This window comes from Bufo gargarizans, chromosome 3, assembly GCF_014858855.1.
Source record: "Bufo gargarizans isolate SCDJY-AF-19 chromosome 3, ASM1485885v1, whole genome shotgun sequence".
Taxonomy (NCBI): domain Eukaryota; kingdom Metazoa; phylum Chordata; class Amphibia; order Anura; family Bufonidae; genus Bufo; species Bufo gargarizans.
Window position 1 is genome coordinate 421,058,934 of NC_058082.1, and position 26,299 is coordinate 421,085,232.

The 26,299-nt window shown below is 42.8% G+C and overlaps 1 protein-coding gene across 1 annotated transcript in view; it reads left to right on the top strand.

Annotated features, from left to right (window-relative positions):
• The first annotated feature begins 3,196 nt into the window (after window positions 1-3,196).
• Window positions 3,197-26,299, top strand: part of CNTN2 (contactin 2) — a 65,691-nt gene continuing 42,588 nt past the window's right edge. The window contains exons 1-3 of the mRNA XM_044285715.1: window positions 3,197-3,743; window positions 5,715-5,871; window positions 7,522-7,817. Coding sequence (XP_044141650.1) covers window positions 3,197-3,743; window positions 5,715-5,871; window positions 7,522-7,817 — 1,000 coding nt within the window. The remainder of the gene's footprint in view (window positions 3,744-5,714; window positions 5,872-7,521; window positions 7,818-26,299) is intronic.

The window sequence follows — 26,299 nt, forward strand, 5'->3', positions numbered from 1 at the left end:
AACATGACTGGTAGGTGGGTCCCGAGGACCGGAGTTGAAAAACCCTGCTCTACACCTTGACTGAAGTCCACCTGTGATTTGGAAAGACACAGCCCTGTCTGTATCAGGTCTCACAGCAAAAACCAAGCCATGATGAGGAAAGTTCTGTTAAACTGAAAATTACCAAGAGCACAGTGGCCTCCATAATTCTTAAATGGAAGAAGTTTGGAACAACTAGGACTCTTCCTAGAGCTTGCCATACCCCCAAACTAAGTAATCAGGGGAGAAGGGTCTTGGTAAGAGAGGTGTCTAAAAACCCAATGGTCACTCTGGCTGAGCTCCAAAGATCTTGTATGAAGATGCTTTAAGGCCTCTCCTCATAAAAAGATACATGAAAGCCTGTCTAGAGTTTGAAAAAAGCCCCTAAAGGACTCCCAGACTATGAGTAACAAAATTCTCTGATCTGATGAAACCAAGAATGAATTTTTTGGCCTCAATTCTAAGCATCATGTCTGGAGGAAACCAGGCACAACTCATCACCTGACCAATACCATCCCTACAGTGAAGCATGGTGGTGGCAGCATCATTCTGTGGGGGTGTTTTTCAGAGGTTGGGGCAGAGAGAGCATTAAGGGAAAGCTGAATGGAGCAAAATACCGAGATATACTTAATGAGAACTTGATCCAGAGTGCTCTGGACCTCACACCGGGCTAAAGGTTCATTTTCCAACAAGACAATAACCATAAGTACACAGCCAAGACGACACAGGAGTGGCTTAGGAACAACTCTGTGAATGTCAATGAGTGGCCCAGCCAGAGCCCTGACTTGAAGCCAATTGAACATCTCTGGAGAGACCTGAAAATAGCTGTCCACGGATGGTCCCCCCAACCTGACAGAGCTTGAGAGGATCAGTAGAAAATCCCCAAATCCAGGTGTACAAACCTTGTGGCATCATAACCAAGAAGACTGGAGGCTATAATAGTAGACAAATGTGCTTTAACTAAATACTGAGTAAAGGGTCTGAATACTTATGTCAATGCAAGATTTTAGTTTTTTTCTTCTCAATAAATTAGCAAAGATCTTAAACATTCTGTTTTCACTTTCTTATCATGGGGTTTTAATAGCAGAATGAATTATTCCTAGTTCAGGGCCTAAAGTGACAGTATATGGTATAACTTCTGTCTGTTGGTGTTCTTTGACTCTCTGAGTCATGTATTGACCCTTTAGGCCCTACTGGGCATTAACACAGATGATTTATTTGGCAGTAAAAGTCATACTTTTAGCTTCTTTCTTTAGTAGTATCATCAGCCATATCTACACAAATACCACTATGTCCAGACGTATAGGGTCAAATTTGGCCTTTATGGAGATCCAAGCAAAGTTATGTCTGCGCCCCGGTCACACCACTAAGCTCTGCCCTGCCACACTGATAATCTCCATCCCATTGTACCATTAAGCTCCGCTTGTTAAACTCCACCCCATCTGCCCACTAAGCTTTACCCTCAGCTTATCAGTGCAACCTGGGTGCTTCTGCAACTGCACTACAACTTGGAAGGGACCCTACTGGGCCCCTGTGCAGCTGAACTCCCCCCCTCCCCCCCTTAGTCTTTTTCAGACAATTGCTTGGGGCAAGCAGGGGTGCCTTTATTGGTTGGTTTAAGTGGTGGTACAGTCCACCATTGGTAACGCCATCACTGTGCACCACCACCAGCAATCTGGCAGTTATTTTTTAATGCCTATATAGGATTCATGAGCTCCATCATATTCACCAGCAGGCTGAGGTGAATGTTATTAGGCAATATCCCAAAGATATTCAGATGTTGCCTACTTATTAAAGAACAGATTCTTAACTTTTAAGGGCTATCAACTACTGCAGATCTTTTGTCTTTTCACAAAACCATATGTAGAGACATAGTAAGAGGAAATTCTGATCAGGCGCAAAATCACTGGTTCCAATATGTCTCTGTGGGTAAATCTTCTTTATTTACATAATAAGCAATTATGCATAAAACAACGCGTTTCGGGGCTCAGACTGTCCCCTTCATCAGGTTAGCATATAGTCACCGAGGGGTATTTAGATTCGCCCGTGGTTACCAAGATATGTAGAGACATGGCACATTTACTAAAGCTGTACGGAAGTTTTTACAAATGCCATTTTGGACAAAAATCCGAGAGTTTCCAACACACGGCACAAGCAGCTCAAATTTATCAAGAGTCATGCATCTCTTAATTGTCACTTTATTCCAACTAACTTTTTACTGGCGTGGGAGACATCAGTCTTTAGTAAATGCACCCTGTTTTGTTATCCATTGAGCCAAAAATTCTGTGTTCATAGTGTTGGTGTTGCATGACAATTATGAAAAGAACCTTATAAGTCTGCGGCCTGCATAAAGGAGTCAAGTTGGCAGGCGTAAGAATCAGACACTTAGATGGAGAATCTGAATGTCACATTACATGCGTTACACGGTAAGGAAGATTTAGTTACAATTCAAGGGCGAACTTCACTGCTGAGAAACACCATGTGATCACTATACAGGGCCTCCCTCCATATCATAGCAATAGGTGTTACATACATTACATCCAAGATATGAGAACACCAGTTCAAGGCCTAGTGATGTATCATCTTAATTGTACAGTTCTATTATCTTAATGTATATATATATCTAGTATAGCTGTAATTAGCTATACAGATGGAGCAGAGCTGAATTGGTCTTTTAATGATTTGAGCAGCATGCGGATGGGAACACCCAGAAAACCCTGTTTGTTACAGTTGTACCAATTTTGGGTAAACCTCTGTTAGCTAAAAACCCTTAGGTAGATTTATCAAAACTGGTGCAAAAGAAAACTTTCATCTTTCAGGGTTCCTTTCAAAAATAAAAGGTAAAATCTGGTTGGTTGCTATGGGCAACTAAATCACTTTTCCTTTGAACCAGCTTGATAAATATCCCCCTGTATTTCAGGTTAAAAGGGTTTTCACAGTCATGCTTCAGTGAGCTCCGCTCCGCACATCGAGATTACCCTACCTTTAGCGCCTATTACTGGGCTCCATCACACCTGAAATTTGATGCAGGGGTCCCCGAAGATGACCCGCACTAAGGGGAAAGCTAGAATTACGGGCACCCCAGTCTCGTCGCAGACCTTGCCGGAGATCTTCCGACAGACCAGGCAGACTGTCATGGCGGACGCGCCAGCGACTCCCGCCAGCCCGGCCTCGTCAGATGGCGGTGATCCGCCCCAAGAAACAACAGATAGTCGGGTGGGTCCGGACACTATTTAAAACCAAGTTGTCCCAAGCTGTCTCAGACTTTACACGCCAGATACAAGACCTCGGTAACAGAGTCTCAGACTTGGAGATGAGAACAGACGATTTGTCTGACGCTTTGGGCCACGACCGGGAGGACATTGACTCCCATGACAATCAACTAGCAGAGTTGGAACTTAAAATTGAAGATCTCGAGAACAGGTCCCGGAGGGGTAACCTAAGAGTTAGAGGTCTACCAGAATCGTTTACCGATCTACAATCCACTCTGTCGGCTTTATTTGCTACCCTGCTCCCTCAATCGGAACCACATTTCCTGAAAATGGATCGTGTCCATAGGTCTTTGGGGAAGCCTCGGACTCCGGATCTCCCCAGAGATGTAATTCTGAAGTTCCACCATCCTGACACAAGGGACAAGGTCCTCGCTGCAGCAAGGGACAACCCGGACCTACCTGGACTCCCGCAATCAGTCCACCTCTACGCTGACCTAGCGCCATCCACACTCCGTAGGCGCAGAGAAATTAGGCCGGTCACACAGGCCTTGCAGAAGGCTAACATCAGATACCGGTGGGGATTTCCCTTCAACTTATCTTTTCAGCTGAACTCGCTCCCTCACACTATCCGTTCTATGGCAGAGGGCCTGGAAGCACTGAAGCGGGCTGGGATCCAGTACGACCATCAGGACTTGCCATCAGCGTCGCCGAAGCCACAGAGGCCGGCAAGGGTCTGGACAACCGTTCCATCAGCCTCCAGTGGCCCGACCAGGCTGAGAAACACTTGACTTTCCACTTATCCTCGACTAGAGAGCGGTAACAGTAATGTTTGTCTGCACAGGTCTACTTCGGGGCCTCTGGTTTCATCCCCGTAACCTATACATCGGGCCAGTTTTATTATTATAGGGCCTCGATCTTGGAGACTTTCATGTTGTCCCTGATATGGGATGTTGTGAGAGAGGGTTGCTAGCCGTTACTAGGCTGTATCCTCTTTCCCGCCATTTTTTTTTTCATAGGATGGGGCTTTGTAGACCCACTTTATGTTGCCTGTTCACTCAGGCTGTTATGATGTTCCATTGTATTGATGTTGTGCTCTTGGGGAATACTACTACGATGGTCAATGTATGTCTGGAGGTGAGGGGGAGGGCCAGGGTGGAAGTGCATCGGGGTGTAGGCGACAGATGGTGGCACCACCATAGGGAGACTGTCATTATATTGCTATGATGTGTAAACTACTATCTCATAATGTAAGGGGTTTCAATTCCCCTAGGAAAAGAAAAACCACCTTCGCAATTTATCTCAAACACACACCTGACGTCATCTGTCTCCAAGAGACGCATTTCACACCATCGTCGCACCCGAAGTACTTCCACCCACAATACTCTAGCTTCCATTCCTCCTCTTTTGCATCTAAGTGTCGAGGGGTTGTAACATTGTTAAGAAACTCCTTTTCTTATACTATAACTCAGACATGTATTGACCCTAACGGGAGGTATGTGATTTTGGTTGGGACCCACCAAGAGGAAGCTCTCTGCATTGTCAACTCATATGCGCCCACAGATAACCCCATCACATTTTTTGAATCTGTCAGTAAAGTAATTGAGAAACTCGCGTTTCAGAAATTAATATGGTGCGGGGACTTAAATTTTACGGTCCATCCAGTTTTAGATCGTTCTGTTCCCCCTACAACGCCACGCCCGGCAACTCAGGCGAAACTGATCACTCAGGTTATGCAATCATTGGCTATAGCTGACACGTGGAGGGAACACAATGGCCCGCAAAGGGGGTATACGTATTTCTCACCAGCTCACCAGACCTATACACGTATTGACATGATTCTGGCTTCCACCTTTCTTCTACCATACATGTCCTATTCCAGACATGTTGTGTCGTCATGGTTAGACCATGATTTAGTTATTGCAGAATTTATGACACCCCATCAAATTGCTACACCTTATCATTGGAGGTTAAATGAATCTCTCCTGACTAACCCGGCCATATTTTCCCAGTTGCAGGAAGACCTTTCAAACTTCTTCACTGAAAACAATACACCTGATGTTAACCCTATGATGCTTTGGCTGACACACAAAGCCTTTATGAGGGGTAGGTTGATAAGAGTTGCCTCCAGGAGGAAGAAGGATAGGACACAAGCTCAGATAGGGTTAGAGGCCAAAATGAACAGGCTAGTCTGGGCACACCAAAGAACCCCTTCTTTATACCTACTTAGAGCAATAAAAGAAGTTAAGCAGCAACTGAATATAGTCCTCTCGAATAATACAGAAAAAGCGCTTTGGTGGACTAACTCCTTTTATTATAAGTATGCGAACAAACCAGACAAGTTGCTTGCCAACCAACTTAAGGCTAAACAAAGGACCAATCATGTATTCCAAATACGTACCAGGACAGGCCATAATACCTCTAATCCGGACACCATCTATGCAACCTTCCAAAGATACTATAGATCCCTTTATTCTGCCCCTGTAGGTGATTCCAGCACTCAGATTGATAGTTTCCTAGCCTCTATACGACTTCCCTCATTGACTTCTGAGGCTCAATTGGAGCTTAGTTCTCCTATTACCACTAAGGAAGTGACATTTGCCATCAACTCCCTGAAATTAGGCAAAGCCCCAGGTCCAGACGGGTACTCTGCGTTATACTACAAAAAGTTTAGCCATAACATTATACCTCATATAACAAATTACTGTAACCTACTGATGCAGGGGGCTGCCCCTCCAGAGGAGTTCCTAAAAGCGTCCATCACGGTTATTCCTAAACCCAATAGAGACCCGTTACTACCGTCCAATTACCGGCCAATATCTCTTCTAAACCTCGACAACAAAATTTTCACCTCTATATTAGCAAATAGGCTTAAAAACTTTCTCCCATCACTTGTCCACAAAGATCAAGTCGGGGTTTATACCGAATAGGGAAGCCCCTGATAATATTAGAAAGATTTTAAATATCATACATTCCTCTAACAAATTGAAAACCCTGCTAGCACTCCTAGCCCTTGACATTAAAAAAGGCCTTTGATACTGTCACCTGGACCTATCTCCATAAGGTACTCTCAAAGATGGGTATTAATTGCCCTTTCCTAGCAGCTATCCAAACCCTCTATTCCAATCCAGAGGCCTTCCTTAAACTCCCCACACCACAAAACCCTTCCCTATACCCATTAAAAGAGGTACTAGGCAAGGCTGCCCACTTTCCCCAGCTTTATTTTCCTTAGCCATGGAGACCCTGGCTACTCATATTAGAGCTCACCCTGATATAACGGGATACTCAATTGGGGGATCAGAATGCAAGTTGAACCTGTTTGCAGACGATCTGCTATTGACCATCACTAAGCCCATTGTTTATTTTCCCTCCCTTCTAAAGCTCCTAGACATTTTCACTAAAGCCTCAGGCCTAGCAATCAACCATGCCAAATCTGAACTACTTTTCTGCAACACACCAACCTCCACTAAATCAGCACTGCTAAACAGTTTTCCCTTCCAGCACAGACCTCAGCACATCTCTTATCTAGGTGTCCAGATGCCGAACAGCCTAGACTCAGTTTATAAGTTAAATTACCTACCTATTTACCGCAAGATCTGTCAGGATTTGACGTCATGGCAGACCTTACAGACATCTTGGATAGGCAGAATAAACATTATTAAAATGGTTATTCTCCCTAGGCTCCTATATCTGTTTAGGACCCTACCAATACCAGTTCCTATAGGGGATCTCAGCACATCTCTTGCAGAGAGATGTGCTGAGGTTTATTTGGGCAAACAAGCGGCATCGCATATCTAGAGTAACGATATGTAGACACAGATCCCAAGGGGGCTTATCTGTACATGATTTTGTAAAATATTATAGAGCAGCGAGACTGGCCCAGATGTTTTTAACACTTCTTGATCCACGTGTGCATCCTCTTTGGATTGGGCTGGAACTTAACAGTTTTAAACCCTTCACATGGAAGGCACTGATATGGTCAACCTCTCCCGTCCCTCAGGCTTTACGCACCACCTCTATATTGTCATATTACTCCATACTGCTGTGGAGGTCGGTCAGGTTTAAGTTCGCATTGCAGAACAAGCCCTCACCACTAGAATACCTATTGGGAAACCCAGCTTTCCTACCGGGTACTCAATCTCACAATCTGGATTGGTGGGCGAGCAATAATTTGTGTTCATTGCTTAAGTTCATGTCTAAAGGCAAACTGATTTCCATTACGGATTTTAAAGAGAGGTTCTCTCCTCCCATTAGAGAATACCTCACCATGAACCAGATTTCTTTCCTTTTTTAGAGCGATTCTTCCATCTGATCGACCTGTAGAGCTTACGCCGTTTGAACATACAATTAACTTCTCGCTGTATAGACAAGGGTTACTATCCAGAATGTATGGCGCACTCAACTCAGTTCCTCCAGATCACAAAATGCCTTACATGAGAGCTTGGGAGGCAGATATGAGTCGGGAACTTACACCCTCCAAATGGTCAGATTATTCCATAACTCTTACGAAGGGTTCATGGCAAGCCACATTAGCCGAGACCTCCATAAAAGTGCTTCATAGGACTTACATGGTTCCTGCACGCCTACACGGTATATACCCAGAAGTATCCCCACTATGTTTTAGGGGCTGTGACGAGGTGGGTTATATGATTCATACGTGGTGGTCTTGCCATATAGTGAAACGATTCTGGGATAGGGTGACTCATTTGATTTCATCAGTCTTAGACTGTAGCTGTCCCAAGACAGTGCCCTTCTGTCTATTAGGTGACAAACCTCACAAACTTCCTTACGCTAAATTCAAACTTGCCCAATTCATCCTTCTGGCAGCGAGGATTCACATTGCCTTTAAATGGCGCTCAGATTCATTATCCTTCCAAGCTGTTATGGACAGGGTCAATAAAATATTAATATTTGAAAAGCTGTCGGCTATTCGCACTGATACATATGCTGCCTTTGAGAAGGTTTGGGAACCCTGGCTAGCTTCTCCTCACTCTCCGGACGTTAGATATAGTATTTCCCTCTGAACTTATGTATGTCAGATCGATATATTTTTATTTATTCTGCCATAACATGCTTTGCTTATTGTGCTATGTTCCATGTGTAAACCCAAGAGACATATTTGTGTTATGTCACCTGTTACGTGAATTTCTCATGTAATTGCCTTTCTTTTTGATATGCAAAAATCCAAATAAATGCTTTTTGAAACTAAAAGGGTTTTCCAAAGGTATGGGGATGGTTCTCTACCACTTATAAGCCCTTTGCTATACAGTCCCCTCTTCTCCAAATTGAAGATATAATTTCTCTCACCCCTAAAGCCCTCAGGGAATCTTGTCCTCTTGCGGCCAGATCTTCCCCTACTTCGATAATTGATCTGTTGGACGCAGAGAGCTGCATCCCTTCAGAGTTGGTGCTGGTGTCAAAATTGAGTATCCCACCTTCACATAGTTTACTCCTCAACTCCCATAGAAAGGAAGTCGCTCGTTGGGCTAAATCTTTTAATACCCAGAATCCCCTGGATTGGTTTGAAAGGCTATTGACTTCTTTTAGATACCACTCTAAACTAATCTTCACTATGTATAATAAACTGGGTCTCCCTTCCCTGGATGTCAAACCAGCTATAATAGGCCAATGGGAGAAAGAGCTAGAGAGGCAATTCTCACTAGCTGAGATTTCACAATGTGTCCGTGTGCAAGAAAGTGGATACAAATTCTTGTCCCGGTGGTACAGAACCCTGAATAAGATCTCTCTTTATTTTTCTACCATCCCAGACCTATCCTGGAGATGCTGATCGGATAGAGGCACGTTCATTCATATATGGTGGAAGTGCCCTCTTATAGCTGCTTAGTGGAAAGAGATCTTTCATCTGAGTAACAAAATTTTCCTTTCAAATTTCCCTTGCTCTCCTGAAATAGCTCTCTTATCCTTTGGCATCCAGGGAGTTGACACCCATAAAGCATCCCTCTCTTCTTAATCTCGGCCGTCCGCCTATTAATACCTACATTCTGGCGCTCTTCCGGTGTACACAACGTTGACCATTGGATCAACAAGGTAGACCAGTTTTACCGTTTGGAAGAGATCTCACATTGGGAACTCCATTCTAGAAATATTTTCCTCTCAATCTGGACTCTTTGGAAGTCTTATAGGCACTTTACATAAAGTATTGTAGTTAACATTATGGTATGTACCCGTGCACCTCTCTTGACACGCTTTTAAGATTGTTGTCTTGATATCTTCTTGGTATGACAACTGTGTTTCCAGACAATTACTTGTTTCTTCTTTGTCATAGGATAATCATTTGATGTTACATTTTCCTTGATGTATTTCATTCCCTGATCTTTTGACAAGTATGTCTTCTCAAAATTAATAAAAAATTGTTTTCCAAGATTTTATAACTGATGACCTATCCGCTTGATAGGTCATCAGTATTTGATCGGTGGGAGTCCGACACCTAGTACCGCCACTTATCATCTGTTTGAGAAGGCATCGGCGTTCCTGTTAGCGCCGCGGCCTTCTCCGTGCTCACCAAGCACAGCGTCGTACATAGTATCACGCTCAGACCCATTCACTTATATGGGCTGTGCCTACGCCATGTGACCGATGAATATGTCGTGATTGGCATAGGAAATGCTAAGAGAAGGCCATTGCGCTACTGCGAGCTGCAGTGCCTTCTCAAACAGCTTATCAGGGGGGTCAGACCCCCACTGAAAAGATACTGATGACCTGTCCTGAGGATAGGTCATCAGTTATAAAGTCTCAGAAAACCCCTTTAATGTAGATTAACCACACTGATATGTTGTAGAAAACACATTCACAACAGGATAGATGTTTGTGCTGATGATGTATTATTAGATTTGGCTGTAATTCAAGTGTGCACTTCATTGCTGAGCAAATTCATGAGACATACGGTAATAACAACTACACCTCCATATCATTGGCATAGCAATAGTCATTACATAACTTCGAAAACCTGCAAAATACCAGAACACAAGTTCAAGGAATAGTGACAAATCATTGAAGCTGTACAAATATGTTTTTTTGCTGTATTAATAAGACTTAGGGCACTTTCACACTAGCAGCAAGGAACTCCCACAGGCTATTCCGGCGAGTGAACAGCCTGTTGGATCCGTGCTGCTGCTAGTGCATTGGGCCGGAGTGGTAGTCCGCGGGCACTAGCGGCAGCACGGATCAGACAGCCTGTACACCCACCGGCGTTCCTTGCCGCTAGTGTGAAACTAGCCTTAGATTATATAGATTTTACAGAGAAATCTCCAAATGACCACCTCTTTATGAAGACCAGCCCATTATCCAGACAACAGTTCCCGAAAGATTTTCAGTTTCACCATATATTTTGCATATCGGCCATATTGTTTGATACGGAAAAAAAACTAGAAGGTACCTTTTCTATGTATTTTTGGATGTTCATCACAAGGAGGCACACAGGACATTCAATATAGCTTTATGTAGTCACTTTTTCGGCCATTCTATACAGTCAAAGACTATAGGCAGTACTAGGAGTTCAGCCTGGCAGAAGTATTACTATGATCAGGGGATGATTGACCTTTAACACTACAGGGAAAAATGGCAGTGGTCTGGTCAGTTTATGACATCATGAGGTCAGCCACCACCACTGGCATATCTTACACAGGTTGCAAAGGTGGTAGATAGGCCAAATGCTCCATGCGTCAGTCTGAATAAACAATGCGATTCAACCATGGGGAGGTTCCCCTTCATGACAAACTAAATTATGTTACCCTTACAGGTTCCTCTACTTTAAGAATCAATCCTCATATGCTTCCTCAGAGGCAGGTGTTATGAGTCTCTGTCTTCCAAGCTGGCTGCATAATTTCCCCAGGGCTGCTTCCTCTCTCCTTACTGTCTCTGTTCTATGTGAGTACATCAGCCAATCTAATCCTGTCTCTGAGGAGGAGGCCCACCTATCAACTAGGACCAATTAACCAGTTTTTTGCCTGTAGATAGGAAAGAAACTACTATAATTCCCACACATTTGTATCCCTTATAGCAGTGGGACACTGCAGATTTACATGTATTAATTGGTCTGGGCATTGTAAACCCTCCCATTTTGCATGCAGCTATTGGTTCCCCGCAGCCCTGTTCTGGAAGAGGTTTCTTCCTCTGTTGCCAGAGTGCTTCCCTGGGTCTCCATGGTGGTCACCAAGCAGCTCTTGATCCAGATCATGTACGCACACGGAGGACCATATTCAGTGCATTGGCTTTCCTGTTTTGGAATGTGACCTTTGGGCAGCCTTGACTGTGGCCATGGGGGTCCTGTCGGGTAAAGGTAAGATTCATGTACTGAGCTGCAGGTGAACATGAACGATGTCATCCTGTGGTACCCCAAGTGGAAAACCAAATCTGATAAATGCATGTCATCAGCTGCTATGTAGCAATGGAAGGGAAAAGAGTCAGCTTATATAGGAATAGGAGTCGTGTGTTGTTGCATAATTTGATATAAAGATATGATACACTGTATGGACAAAAGTATTGGGACACACCTCGGCCCCACTGATCAGTTGTCCCTTGTAACTCTCAGCATGGGAACTGGAGCAGGAGGCACAACTCTGTTCAAAGAAAATGGCCGTGCTGGGTTATTGCAGCTCAGATGCCATTGAAGTGAATGGAAGCTGAGCTACAGTAACCTGGAATGGCCACAAGTTAAGGAGCCTGGAAAACCTCTTTAATTCAAGCATGTTAGCTTGATAGGATGCCACCATTTAGAAACCACAGCAACTCGGCCATAGAGTGGAGTCACGCAAGTTACAGAGTGCTGAGGTGCATACAATTTGCCAATGCTCTGCTGACTCAATAGCTGCAAAGTACTAAACCTCCTCTGGCATTAAAAGCAGTACACGTCTCATTGCTGGGCTGTATATAACATGATGGTTCTCCAGATTTGACTATAGAGCTACAGAAGCGCTGCTCAGAGTGCTCTGCCCCTTCGGCTTTCATCAACTCTACTCGGCTTTCCGAGCTTGTTGAGTATGGATCCGTAGAGAGTATATGGTGTCCAATACTCCACATGCTCAAAAAACCAAGCAGACTTGTTAAAAGCAGAAGCGGCAGAGCACTCTTAGCAACAGGTTTAGGAACCCTTTAAGACATTAGGACAGCTCCACGACTCTGTAGTCTAACATAGAGCACTGCAGATTAGAACTACAAACTATGTTGGTAAGTTGCATAACTTTTCATTTTACAATGATTATGCTTTATTCAAATGAAACTGGGAAAACTACTCAAAGATAATGCAGGAGGTTCACCGTCACTTCTATGTTATAAACTTCAGATTAGCTATGCTATCACAATGACAAAAACGCACATGCCACACCGGAGAGACGCAGCTCTACTCCATCTGAGGGCTGCATCATGAAGTAACTTGCTGCTGTGCAATGTAATGTAATGCAGCGGCGATGGAGCATATGTTAATCTCGGTTATACGATGACACAACAGGAGAACATCTACATTTATCTACAGTAGAATGTGCCAATGCAAGGAAACCTGGCACAGTCTGTGCATCTGCCAATGTGTCTGGGCTCCTTCCCTCTCAGGGAGGACTCTGGAGAGAGAGGGAGGGAGTAAGTGAGAGGCTGAGGAAAAAGGGAGGGAGAGAATGAGAGAGAGAGAGTGGGAGAAGTAGAGAGAAAGGAGGAGCGTATACTGATGCAGTCAGCTTGCAGCATCCTGGTACACACACACACATATATATCCACAGCACTGGACCTGCACCCTCCCTCCTCGCTGCAGATTTCTGTATGTGATGTGAAGAGAGCGACAGAAGTACCCGCTGCTGCATTGGCACCTGTCTTTATAATTCAGGTAGGGTTTATTGTGCACCACTGGCATAAAGCATCTCTTTAGCTTTTTTATTATTATTATTCATATGCACATATTTAGTTTGCCAGAAGATTTTGTCTTTCAATGTCTACACTGTGAAATGATTGAAGGCTAAAGGACTGGTGGTGCAAAGGAATGCATATCTTGGCAACATACATCTAGAGGCAAGGAGGCACAGACTGCTGAGTCTATAGCTGAGCTTTGATAGGTACGCTATAGACTTAGCATCTTCAGCATGGCCTGAAGCATCTGCAAGGTAGCACAGGTCAGATATGATGGTGTTTGTGCTGCATGAAAGTCTCAACTAGTGTTCGGGTGACTTCATAATATGACAGGAGAGTAACAAGGTCCAGAACATCTGCAAGAAATGACATGCAGGACTGTACCACCCAAGTGAGTAAACAGATTGCTATATACCTGGTTCAGTAGCCGTTCTCAACTGTAAAAGTGGAAGATGCTGTGTGCAGTTATTATAAATGGTCTGCAGGGTGCTGGGATCCATAGGAGATGGGAAGTCTGCAAATTCACAATATAGCATAAGAAAAAAGTAGTTTTGTGGGATTGATGGGTTCATAGGACAATAGGAGCTATCTCCCTAACATCTTCCATATAAACTACAAGTATGTATTGAGTAGGCCTTAAACTAGGCAGATCATTGAACAAAGATAAAATAAAGCACAAGAAGAAGTTGCAAATAAAGGTACAGATAAAAGAGTAACACCGCGGCTAGAATACAGGCGTCCTGACTTTTGACCTCATAACACTTGTCTAAAAGATGCTCAGTTTAGGTTGCAGTGGTGAGGAAAGTTATGGTCATATTAACCTCAATGAATACATTGCCTTCTAGAGATAAGCACATTTCTTAAAATACTATATTGGTACAATAGCTGAATCAACCGTCCGATATGATTAGGTCAAATGTATTCAGAAAGTTTTCTGATTGCCTGGAAAAGTCTCTTCCTCGCTTTCTCTCTTGCCATGATGCTCCTAAATCAAATGACCCTAAATCCGGGTTCGGTAGAATCAGAACTTTTTGAAAAGTTCAAGTCAGATTTGCAAATTTTATTTGCCTTCCTCTGTATTCTGTACAAGAACGTCTATTACTCTTTGGTCTTATGGCACAGATAACCATTTAGTAAAGGAATGGATAACAACGGCTATTACATCCATTCAGAGCTTATTGTATTATTCATTCAGTGAAGGCCTAAAGCATTTGTTGAATGTTGGCCACTGCTCTATAAAAATACTTCAGTGCAGTTTGTAAAGTATTTATGAAATCCATTGTAAGTGATGGCTATAACATAGTAAATAGCTACGGTTTTCAAAGTCATAGTCACTGACGTGAAGGTAGCAACTCAGAAGTAACAGAAATTAAGAAGTGTAGTTGTAATGAAATGGATCTATTTACTGTTCTGTTTTCTGAACTTATTTTAACCATTTACATGCTTCTTATAAAATGATTTTTGACCATATTTTTGTAAATTTACACCTTCACATTTTTCCTATAACTATAACATCTCAAAAGTAAGCATACACTTTTCCTTTTCTAAAAAGGATCTGCCATTTAGCAAAATGCACAAAATGTTTCACTCTTTGTTCTGAAGACCCGAGTCTCACTTCCTTCTGGGATTCATGTCCCCACCTATCCCTTGGTTAAACTTTTTTTTCTCTTTTCAACCGTATTAACTATATGTAACTATGTAACCTCCAAGCTAATCTTCTTAATAGAGATCTGATATATAGTTACAATACAGTGTCTAGCCTCATGTATATACTCTTTTGCAATCGCTGCAAATATGAAGGCTTCATTGTAGTGTCCACCATAAAGGTTCAGCCATATGTAGTGTTACATTTATGTCTAAATAAATTTGCCTTATTGAACTTTTGTATAGTGATAATCCTTTCAATGATATCAAGGGATGTCAGAGCAGTCTTGCCCCAAGCTACTCCATCCATGCCTCCATTACACACACTGTACATTGTAGTATACATTATGCAAGAAACCTGTTGAACTTTGAAGTGGAGGAAAGAAAAAGCAGCACATTCAGCTTGAGATATGGTGGAGTATAATTTTGGTGTAGGGCAGCATACACATTATCTGTCACAGTTTTATAAATACTTTGTCTCTTCGTTTTCTAGTATTTAGATGGTGTCCTGCTAGTTTCATCTTTTTAATTTGAAATACATTTTCATGGCATTAAACTCTTAAGTGGCATACATTTCATCGGAGCACAACACATTCATTCAGTTCATTTGTTCTCTTGTCTCTGGATGGTTTTTCACCCATCTGTTGCGGCATACCCTGACTATGAGTAGCCTGGGGTGATAGATGCCGTATTAAAAGCAGCTTAAGAAGTGGACAAATTCTCAGTGTGGCTGGCAACTGAACATGTCCTGCACTAGACCACACATCTGGATGTACAATATGTTTCCTGTTATTGATCTAGATTTACTATGGATGTCAAAATGAAGAATACAAGTAAAATAGTCTCCAACTGGTGCTTCAGTGCCAAATACAAATTTGCAGTAGACTAAATATAATAGAGACAAAGCAGGTATGGTTAGAAATGGGATCAACAAGAGGCAATAGTATAACACATGGGGACCTGGAAGACTTCTATAGGTGCTCATATTTATTAGGAATCAAAATATGGCAGATCGTACATTGAACAAAACTTTAGTAAACAGGAGTAGCAGCAGCAGGGTATTAGAAAGTAATGAACCATGTTTTACAATTTCAAGTTCGTAATTTTCAGTGTTTGAGCCACCAGTAAGAAATGTCGTTTAAATTCTGAAAGCGTAAACTTATTCTCACGAGTAAGAAGAACTGGAAGCCTAATAAGCAGTATTCAATGTTCAATTCAATTACAGTGTTTCAGTTTTTTGCTGACAACATGTATATGAGACCAGGACAATAGAAATGTGTAGTTTTTGCACAGTTCTCAGTCACAAAGAGCTGCTGGCTGCATATGATTTAAGAGCTCATACAATACAGTAGGGTCGGCTCATGGATCGTGGACGATCAGAAGTGTGGGTGATAGTAATAACTTGGAAAATCTGGATATTGTGGGATTCTTCCTTTTCCTCCTAGAAAGGAGTAGGATTGGAACCTGAACATAGCTGTTGGTGAGACATGTAACATGGAAAAGCCCTTTTCTAATTATGAACAAGAACCTCTTCAGTGTATGTTTTGACCATTAAGAACATCATGGAGATCAATTTAAATGAAATAATTTGTTAGATGCTGAAATTGTAACATATCAGTGGGAGCTATTTCTTCCACTAAAATGCCCCCAGCAAGGTGCCATGGATGTGGCTATGTGATTCATGTTGACCTGTCTGCAGAGAAAGCCATACTACATAAGATATAATGTGTCCTCTCTTACAGCATCTCAGATGGATTTTTAAAGGGTCAGAATGGTTTAAAAAATTAAAAAGCACTGCCAACCTTGATCCCCTGCCCCATTGCCTCCCTGGTGGCCTCTACTGCCTGGTCCCGCTTATGTTTCCTGTGCCACAAGGGACCAAAGGACTACAGACAGGAAGGGGCTACAGGAAGCTTGGGGATTGGAGGGGTTGGGGAACAGGTAGGTGAGTATGATCTTTTTTTTTTAAAGCCATTCTAACCCTCTTCTATTTCATCACCGACTGTAAAACCTTTTTAAGATTAGAGTCGTTAAAGACTCATTTTCTGGTAAATTGTGGGAAAAAAGTCTTCAATAGTTCAAAATGTTGTCCAGTCTTATGGCGGCCAGATATCTCAGATAATTGGTGTCTGAATGTTCTTTCTGTTGACAACCATCCTGTCCCCCCAGACACACCTGGTGTCAATCTTGGTATCAGGAATATGGTACATTTCTACATCTTTGAAAACTCAATAAAAATGTAAGTAAAAAACTATCTAACTGCAAAACTGTATATAATTTTCTTGCAAATGTTTCAGTTCTGTCAGTTGTTTATGATGCTTGCCTAATTATCCCCATTGTAGACCATCAGGTATGCACCATAGATCGTGAGTAATTAAATAAATAAATAAAAACATTAATTTTGTTTTAAAATGAGGATATGTAGGCAAGTAGCATAAATATTGGAAGCTAAAAAGCTGGTCTGTACCCTTAAAGGGAGTCTGTCACCTCCATATGGCCATATACAGTGCTTACATGGCTCTGTAGCACACCTATAAAGGATTGTAACGGTACCTTTGTTCTTTTCTTTAGACTTGCACCAGCAGGAAAAACTAAGTTTAATTCATATGCAAATGAGCACTCACAAGTGCCCAGGGGCGGCGTTCAGTGTTTAGATGCCCAGGCAGCTTTGCCTTCTTCTCACTTTACTCCTCCCCAGCCTCTGCCTTTGCCCTATCGATGAGGCAAGAGACTTGGAGGGCGGGTAAAGGCAGAGACTGGGGAGGAGTAAAGTGAGAAGAAGGCAGGGCAGCCTGGGCACCTACAGACTGAACGCCGCCCCTGGGCACTTGCGAGTGCTCATTTGCATATGAATTAAACTTCTTTTTTCCTGCTGGTGCAAGTCTAAAGAAAAGAACAAAGGTACCGTTACAATCCTTTATAGGTGTGCTACAGAGCCATGCAAGCACTGTAGCTGGCCATATGGAGGTGACAGACTCCCTTTAACGGAAGCTGCCAAAGAATAAATGGCCTTCATCACACCGGAGGGGCTGTACCAGTATAAGGTATTACCCTTTGGTCTGCATGGCGCTCCCGCCACTTTTCAAAGGCTAATGGACATTGTGCTGTGACCACATCATTGGTACGCTTTGGCTTACCTGGACAATATTGTCATCCACAGTACCGACTGGGAAAGTCACCTGCCCAAACTGAAGGCTGCAGTAGACTCCCTTTGAAAAGCTACTGCAACCGCTAACCCCCAAAAAACGCGCATAAGGGTTAGAGGAGACAAAATACCTGGGGTATGTCATTGGGCGCGGAGTGATCAAACCCCAAGTAAACAAAATAGAGGCGATAAGAAATTGGCCCCAACCTGTCACCACTAAACAAGTAAAGTCGTTCCTAGGAATGATAGGCTATTACATAAGAGTTGTTCCCCACTATAGCCACGCCCTTGACAGAGCTCTTGAAGGGACAAAAATCAGTGATGGTTCGCTGGGATGAGCGGGCGGACAAGGCTTTTTCCACTTTGAAGTCGGCCCTGTGTGGGTCACCGGTTTTAGTGACATCCAACTTCGATAGGGAGTTCGTGGTACAGACAGATGCCTCCAAAGTAGGCCTTGGTGCTGTACTCTCTCAGGAAGTCAACGGGGAGGAGCATCCCGTTTGTCTTTTTAAGTCAGAAGCTCTCCCCAGCCGAAAGCAGGTATAGTATAGTGGAGAGAGAGTGCCTGGCTATCAAGTGGGCACTTGAGTCTCTCCGCTACTATTTGTTGGGGAGAAAGTTCCACCTGGTGACTGACCACTCTCCTCTCAAGTGGATGAGCAAGGCCAAAAAGAGAAATGACGAGTCACCAGGTGGTTCCTGTCCTTACAGAACTTTAAGTTCGTGGAACACAGGGCAGGCCAGTTGCAGGGAAATGCGGATACCTTGTGTATACTTTATGGCAGGTATTCACCCCCTCAGGTATGTTAACCCCCGAAGATATGTGTCACCGAGGTTCCTGGCCTTGGTGAAGTAAGATCCAGTATTTTGATGTGTCAGCAGCAGCTATTGCTAATTGACACCGTGAGATTTAGTATGGCTGTCATAGCTGATCCGGGACGGCTCTTACTGGGAGTAGTCAAAGTGCTGGGTGGGCGACTACTCCCCAGGTTCCAGGCCGGGTTTTGCCAGGCATAAAAAACAGCCAGCCCTGCCAGGTGTGGTGGATTTACCTCCCTGTGACAGTGGAGCTCAGGAGTCTGTGTGCTGTGAACTGAGGGCTGTGCTGGGATTTGAGGTTTGAGCCGGGCTGGAGGACTCAGGCCCCTCTTAAGGCGAACAGGCCGCCTATGGACTTGATGAGGCTGAACTGCTAACAGGGTGTGAACTAACACCCAATATTGTTTATTGACTTTCCTTGTGTGTGAACAAACACCAAGCCACCTGAGTTTTGTGATACACCTTATCTGCATTTTGTTATACACCAATGTGTGAATAAACACTGCTGTTTGATTTAAGAACTGTGTACTTTGCCTCTATACTGCATCTGCCATACCTTGCATTACCATGCAACGGCAAAATGTCTGACTCTGAGGCAAGTACAATGGTAAATCCTGAGTGAAAGAAAGCATCTGAAAAGTAGGGTGGGAGAAATTTTCCATTTCATTGTCAGTTACTGATGGTACTAAAGAAAAGACAGATTCAAGTCCAAGAAATCAATTGCTTGTTCTGTATGTATATTGATCACCATGTCCTCTGCATGTATATCCAAAAGTCAATAGTTCACCAATGACCATTAAAACGGTGAATGAAAACTTCAGGCTGACAACAGTAATAGAGTCCTGTTCTTTACAAGAAGAATGTGGGTGAAAGGCTCAGTAACCCCCAAGGCTTGTAAATGATGGAGGATAATAATTGCACTTAAAACTAATGACAATTGCAAGTATGTCTACTGAAAAAATCCAAAATAAGAACTGGAAGTACTGTCAAAGTGACTAAAATAATAATGTGGTCGGGTCTCTATAGGACACTCCATGTCATTGCATGACAGCTTTGTACTTTGTAAGGCTACTTTCACACTCGCGTTTGGTACGGATCTGTCATGGATCAGCACAGACAGATCCGCACCGATAATACAACCACATGCATCTGTTCAGAACGGACCAGTTTGTATTATCTTTAACATTGCCAAAACGGATCTGTCTTGAACACCATTAAAAGTCAATGGGGGGCAGATCTGTTTTCTATTGTGTCAGTGAAAACGGATCCGTCCCCATTGACTTACATTGAGTGGAATGTAGACGGAAGGAGACAAACTGATGCCTTCTGTCTGAATGGATGATTTTCCATTCACAACGCATTAGAGCAAAACTGATCCGTTTTGGACTGCTTCTGAGAGCCCTGAAATGGATCTCACAAACGGAAACCAAAACGCCAGTGTGAACGTAGTTCACACGGGCGAGATTTCTACGCGGATGCAATGCGGGAGGTGAACGCATTGGACCCGCACTGAATCCGGACACATTCATTTCTATGGGGCTGTGCACATGATCTGTTATTTTCATGCATCTCTTATTCGTTGCGTGAAAATAGCAGCATGCTCTATATTGTGCGTTTATCACGCAACTGCAGGCCCCATAGAAGTGAATGGGGCTGAGTGAAAATCGCAAGCATCCGCAAGCATAGTACAATACCATGGTAAAAGATCATGTGATGACCGGAGTGACAGGTCCTTTTCCTGTACAGAGCAACGAAGAAGACAGAAGAGATGCCGGCTGTGCAAGAAAGTGGATTAAGGTGAGTTAAATTATTATTATTATTTTTTTAACCCCTCCAGCGCTATTGTACTATGCATTCTGTATTAAGAATGCTATTGTTTTCGCTTATAACCATGTTATAACGGAAAATAATACAATCTACACAACAATGATTGGGTACCAAACATGCTGATTTTTCTCACGAGCGTGCAAAACGCATTACAATGTTTTGCACTCGCGCGGTAAAATCGCGCATGTTCCCGCAACGCACCCGCACCTTTTCCCGCAACGCCCGTGTGAACCCAGCCTAAGAGGATACGTTTTTGGGTGTGGCCCTTGACCCTGACATGGTGCCATACTCAACCATGGCACAATAATTGAGGCAGACATATAAGGGTTCTAAGTTACAGAACTGTACTCTAATTGGGGCAACAGGCATAATGGATACAGACGATGGCATAGAGCTTGGCTGCTACATTCACAACTGGACAGAGAGTTTGATGGTTTCAAGGACTGGACACAGCTTAAGGGCTCATTCACATGAACATATGAATGGAACGGCAGCCGTGTTGCAATTTTGCAGAACAGGTGTGGACCCATTTATTTCAATGGGGCCGCAAAAGATGCTGACAGCACATCGTGTGCAGTCCGCATCTGTTGTTCCGTTCCATGACCCCACAAAAAAATATAGAGCATGTGCTATTCTTGTCCACAATCACGGACAAGAATAGGAGTCTCTGTGACGCTAACAGAGCAACTCACGGTATATGAGCTCATGCACACGGCTGTTGCCCGGCCATGCCCATTTTGAGGCCCGCTATATACGGGCACTGGCAATTTGTGCACTGCATCACGGATGCAGACCTTTTCACTTGCATGCACTACAATTTTGCAATGCGGATTGATGTGTCTTTACAGTTCAGATGCACACCACTCGGGTCAGTACAAGCACAATATTTTGTAAGGAGTTCTATGCAGAAGCATCCCCCTTACAGCTTATTGGATCCGTCAATGGGGTTAATGTATTAATGTATTAAGCAGGTACATCTTGCATAGAAAATAATTCTAAAATTTTATCACAAGTTCCATTTTGCACCCAAACTTGGATTTCTCTGCCACTCTACAAAAGTTGGGGGTGGGAGGAGATGGGCCACAGGTGGGGTCTCCCTGGCTTACCGTAACTCATGTAAGTCCATATCATGTGCACCAGAAAACTGGCACAATTACATGAGAAGTCTATGCCAAAATAAGACAACCCTTGGTATCAGCCTGCAATGAAGAACTGGTAAGTACTTACCTAGCAGATTCTGTGTTGCCACTCTAGTGCCAATCATTGTCCTCAGTGGTGGACAAACGAGGCCAGTGATTGGCTACAGTGGTCATGTGTTGTTGACATGACCTCACCGCTGCAGCCAGGTAAATAGAGCGCTGCTGGGAGAACTGGACTGACAGCGCGGGATCTTCTAGATAAGTACACTTATCAATTCTTTATTACAGGCTGATCTCAAGAGCTGTCTGGTTTTACTCCTGAAACTGGACAACCCCTTTAATACTTTCTCCCCAATGTGCGTGTGTGTCTTTCTGCACCTTTCCATGGACTGTCTCTGATGATTTCATATCCCGAGGATATCAGAATTTTGAATAAAGCACATGTGCACCTACCTATATATATATACACTACTATAACGCATAAGTGCTATCATCTGGACATCTCTCATCTCATGAGTTTCTCAGTGTCTCCACTATGGACATTCAACATTTTAATGTTCATCAAATTATTACTACCCACAAATTCATTACTAAATCTTTTTCCAGAACGAAATCCAATAACTTAGCATTACTGTATTACATATGCCACCGTATCTTTAATATCAAGGATTGGCTGCACAATGACGGCGCTCACTTTGCCTTATCTTAATCATTCTAAAAGGATGCTTTGTAACCTGTCCTATCACGAGATTGACTATAATGGTTGGGGACTAATTTCTGTAGAGTGTGATAGAAAAGATACAGGGTCGAGTGTCATCTATAACTTCAACAAACACTAATGGATAACCATAAGTCAGACCTGCTCATCCTTCTCATTACACGCTAAGTAACATCTCGTAATCTCAGATGAGATCATGGAAATTAATTGGGGATGCTCCTTAATGAGATGATGTATGGTGGCTAAGTTATAGGTCCAACGAACCCGCCACTGATATCTTTTATACTGTTCATTAATGCAGATCCATTTAATATTTTTAATCACTTAGAGATATTACATGTCAATTTAGAAATATACATTTTACTGCAGGTCATAGTTATGAAGCCTAATTTGGCAAAGTACGGACTGATTCTTTAGCAGATGACAGCAAAGATTTGAATCTTCTTTATCACTTTTAGAAAGAGCAATTAGATTGGCAGATAAAATCTTTTATGCTAAATCAAACCATAGGCAGACACTTGGAAGGAGCCTTATTGCTAGGTAAATTATCTTGAAGGGCACATCTAGGTAAATTATCTTGAAGGGCACATCTAGGTAAATTATCCTGAAGGGCACATCTTAAAATTATCATTCGACCAATTAAATCAGGGGCATATATAACAATGTCAGAATATCCTTCATAAGACATAATGTATCCTTCTAAAGAGCCAATTGTTACAAGATTCACTTGGTGCAGCCCACATAACCCAACATATTCCACAGCGTTGGCATTATATGGGCTATACCAATTTCATAGGAATTTAGTGAACCTACAAGTATACAGACTTTGATAGAAAACCAGAGAACACTGTGAAAACCTATACAAACAGGATCGGGGGGACAAAGCAAATCTCAAGAGTAGTGACCCATTTTCACCACTTTTCTGATAGAGGCATAGTCATTGGCACAGTCCATTTAACCCCCTAGTGACCACTAATACGCTTTTTTGTGGGGGGGGGGGGGGGCTAAAGAGCTTGCTTTAATCAATCTTTATGTAAGAGGACATTTTGATCCATTAAGAGATTATACCAAACACTGTAGAAGTTTCACCGTGCAGTTTGACATGCTGTACCTGTTATTACCGTCACATAGTGTGATTTATAAGGCTAGACTAGGCTGAACAGTCATTACTTAGCCTGAAATTAGATTAAAGTGTAGTTGTTAAAGGGTTGGCTCCTCTTTCCTTATTCTCACACATGCTGGAAACATGACAAAGCCACTAACTGATATATTGGCCCAGATTTACTAATCTTAAAGATGGTGTAAACTTAGACCAGCTGTCTAGACCTGCACCAGATGTATTACAGGGGCTCAGGCTAAAAGATAAATGTGGTGCAGGAATAGACACTTTCCTCTGACTTTATCCTTCTCTGGCTTAGGGCTCATACACGCAACTATGTATTTTGCGGTCTGCAAAACACGGATTCACAAAAAATATGGATGACATCCGTGTACATTCCGCATTTTGCAGAACGGAACAGCTGGCCCCTGATAGAACAGTCCTATCCTTGTCCGTTATGTGTACAATAATAGGACACGTTCTATTTTTTTGAGGGAAGTGACATGTTCTTTTTTGACGTCACACGGATGCCATCCATTTTTTATTTTTTTTTGCAGATCTGTGTTTTGTGGATCACATGTGTGCATGAGCCCTTACTTTGAGAAAGATTTTTATGCCACAATTGCACTGAAATGTTGGCACCTAATTGCGCATCCTAGACTCCACACCCTTCCTGAGAAGCCTCCCCTCCTTATGGAGCATGTGGGAAAAAAGTATAGAAACCCTAGATGCGCAAAATTACACCACTTTTTGGGACAGATTTTTGGTGCTGCCTTTGATGATGTGTTAATTAACATAATGCCGCGCACTTATTGATTGCAACTGGATTCTCTAATTGTACAGCACTGCAGTCCTTATTATGACCGCTAAAGGTGGGGCATGGGACCATACCTGTCCTTCAGCAGCCTATACTGAATAACACTGCAGATGCACTCAATGGAGGCTACTCATGGATAGTTCTGGTCACGTGTCCCTCCATCAGAGGTTATGCTAAGGAACAGAGCGCCGTACAATTACAGAAACCAGTTTCAGTCAACATGAGTGTGGCATCATGCTAATTAATACATCATACAGATGTTCTACACACACTGTACCAACACACACTGTACTTTTGTCCGCAAAACACAGCACTGGCTGTGTGCTCGCTGCATCGCGGTGTGGACCCACTGAGTTCAATTGGCTCGCAATCCGCAAGATGGAGTGAAAGATAGGATATGTACTATCTTTTGCGGAGCAGAGGCACAGACCCGGAAGCTCACTGAAACACACGGAAGCTCTTCCATGTGCTTCGGGTTCGTGCCTCCACCCCACAAAAGGTAGAACAGGTCCTTTCTTTCACTGCATCTTGTGGATCGCAGACCCATCGAAGTCAGTAAGTCCGCACCACAATGCAGAGTGCACACGGCCAGTGCTTGTGTTTTGTGGACCCACGGCTTGTGGTGCACAATAGGGGCACTGCGGTCCCATGGTTGTGTGACCGCACGGCCCCCTAAGGCTGGCTGCAGGCAATAAAACTGTATAAATAATGTCATAGGCAATCATAAATTGGTGCAAATTTATTAAAATGTCCCAAGTCAAATGACACATTTCTCTTTCCTGAGCCAGTTCATGACTTCAGTGCATTTACATTAAAGGAGTATTCCCACCTTATAAAGTGATGGCCAGGATATGCCATTGGGACCCCACAAATGCTGAGAATGGAGGGGATTCAATGCTGTTTTAGTTCTGCATCCCATTCTGAGTCACCCCCCCCCCCCCCATTCACTTGGGTGGAGCTGTCCTAAAGTTCCTTGAACATTGGGTGGCTGTGAGTGAAGGGGATTCGGTGCTAAATTAATTCTCAAGGTTGGTGGGGTTCCAAATGCTTGTACCCACCAGTCATACAGTGATATTATATCCTAGCTACATATAATACTAGCCACCTCTGTGTATGCTGTTTGCATATTTTGTGCATTTTGCTAATACCTATTAGGTTGCTGCCACACGTAGTTTTATGGTGTGTGGGTTTTTTTCCCAAAAAAAGCATACAAAGTACAAGTATAGCATTTTTATAGCCTTTTTTTAGCCATTTTTTAGGTGTTTTTTGGCTAAATAGTTTGTTTCAGCATAAGTGTTTTACTTTTTTTTTTCCTGAATACCTTGCATTATTTTATATAGAAAAATGCCCCTTTCCCCCATGTCACTCACTCTGTAGAGCACTATGAAAAAAATACATTAGGGAAAAAACATTCAAAAACACCATGTAAAAACAATACAGGCAAAAAAATAATGGATGTACGTGAGACAAAAAACATCAGGTAATGATGGAAAAACACCACACCCAGTGTATGCTGCAATTTAAAAAAACTCCATTGACTGAAAAAAACAAATGTACCTCAAGTGAAAAAATGGCACGACGAAAGAAATGCATATTTGTTCCGCATTTAATATTTGCCATAGACTTCCATGTAACATCTGAAACTGGTGTTTATTGCCTATAAAAGCAGAAAAAATTTCCGTAAGATATTTTTTTTTTACCAACAGCACAAAATGACTGAAAACGCAAAAAAAAAAAATATATATATATATAAAAAAGGAAAACAATGGCGGCACCGGAATACAAAAAGGGTGCTATGTCCAGGGATGTAGCAGCTTACCCCATCAATAGGAACCGAAAAAAGGACAGCACTCCAAGTAAAAGTGATGATGATTTAATCACCCATGTGCAGGCAACGTTTCAGCTCATACAAGAGCCTTTGTCAAGCAATGAACACAGTAAAAGAAGGGGCATATATAGGCCAACCCCATATGACATCACAAAATAATCAATTAACAATAAAGTGCAAATAG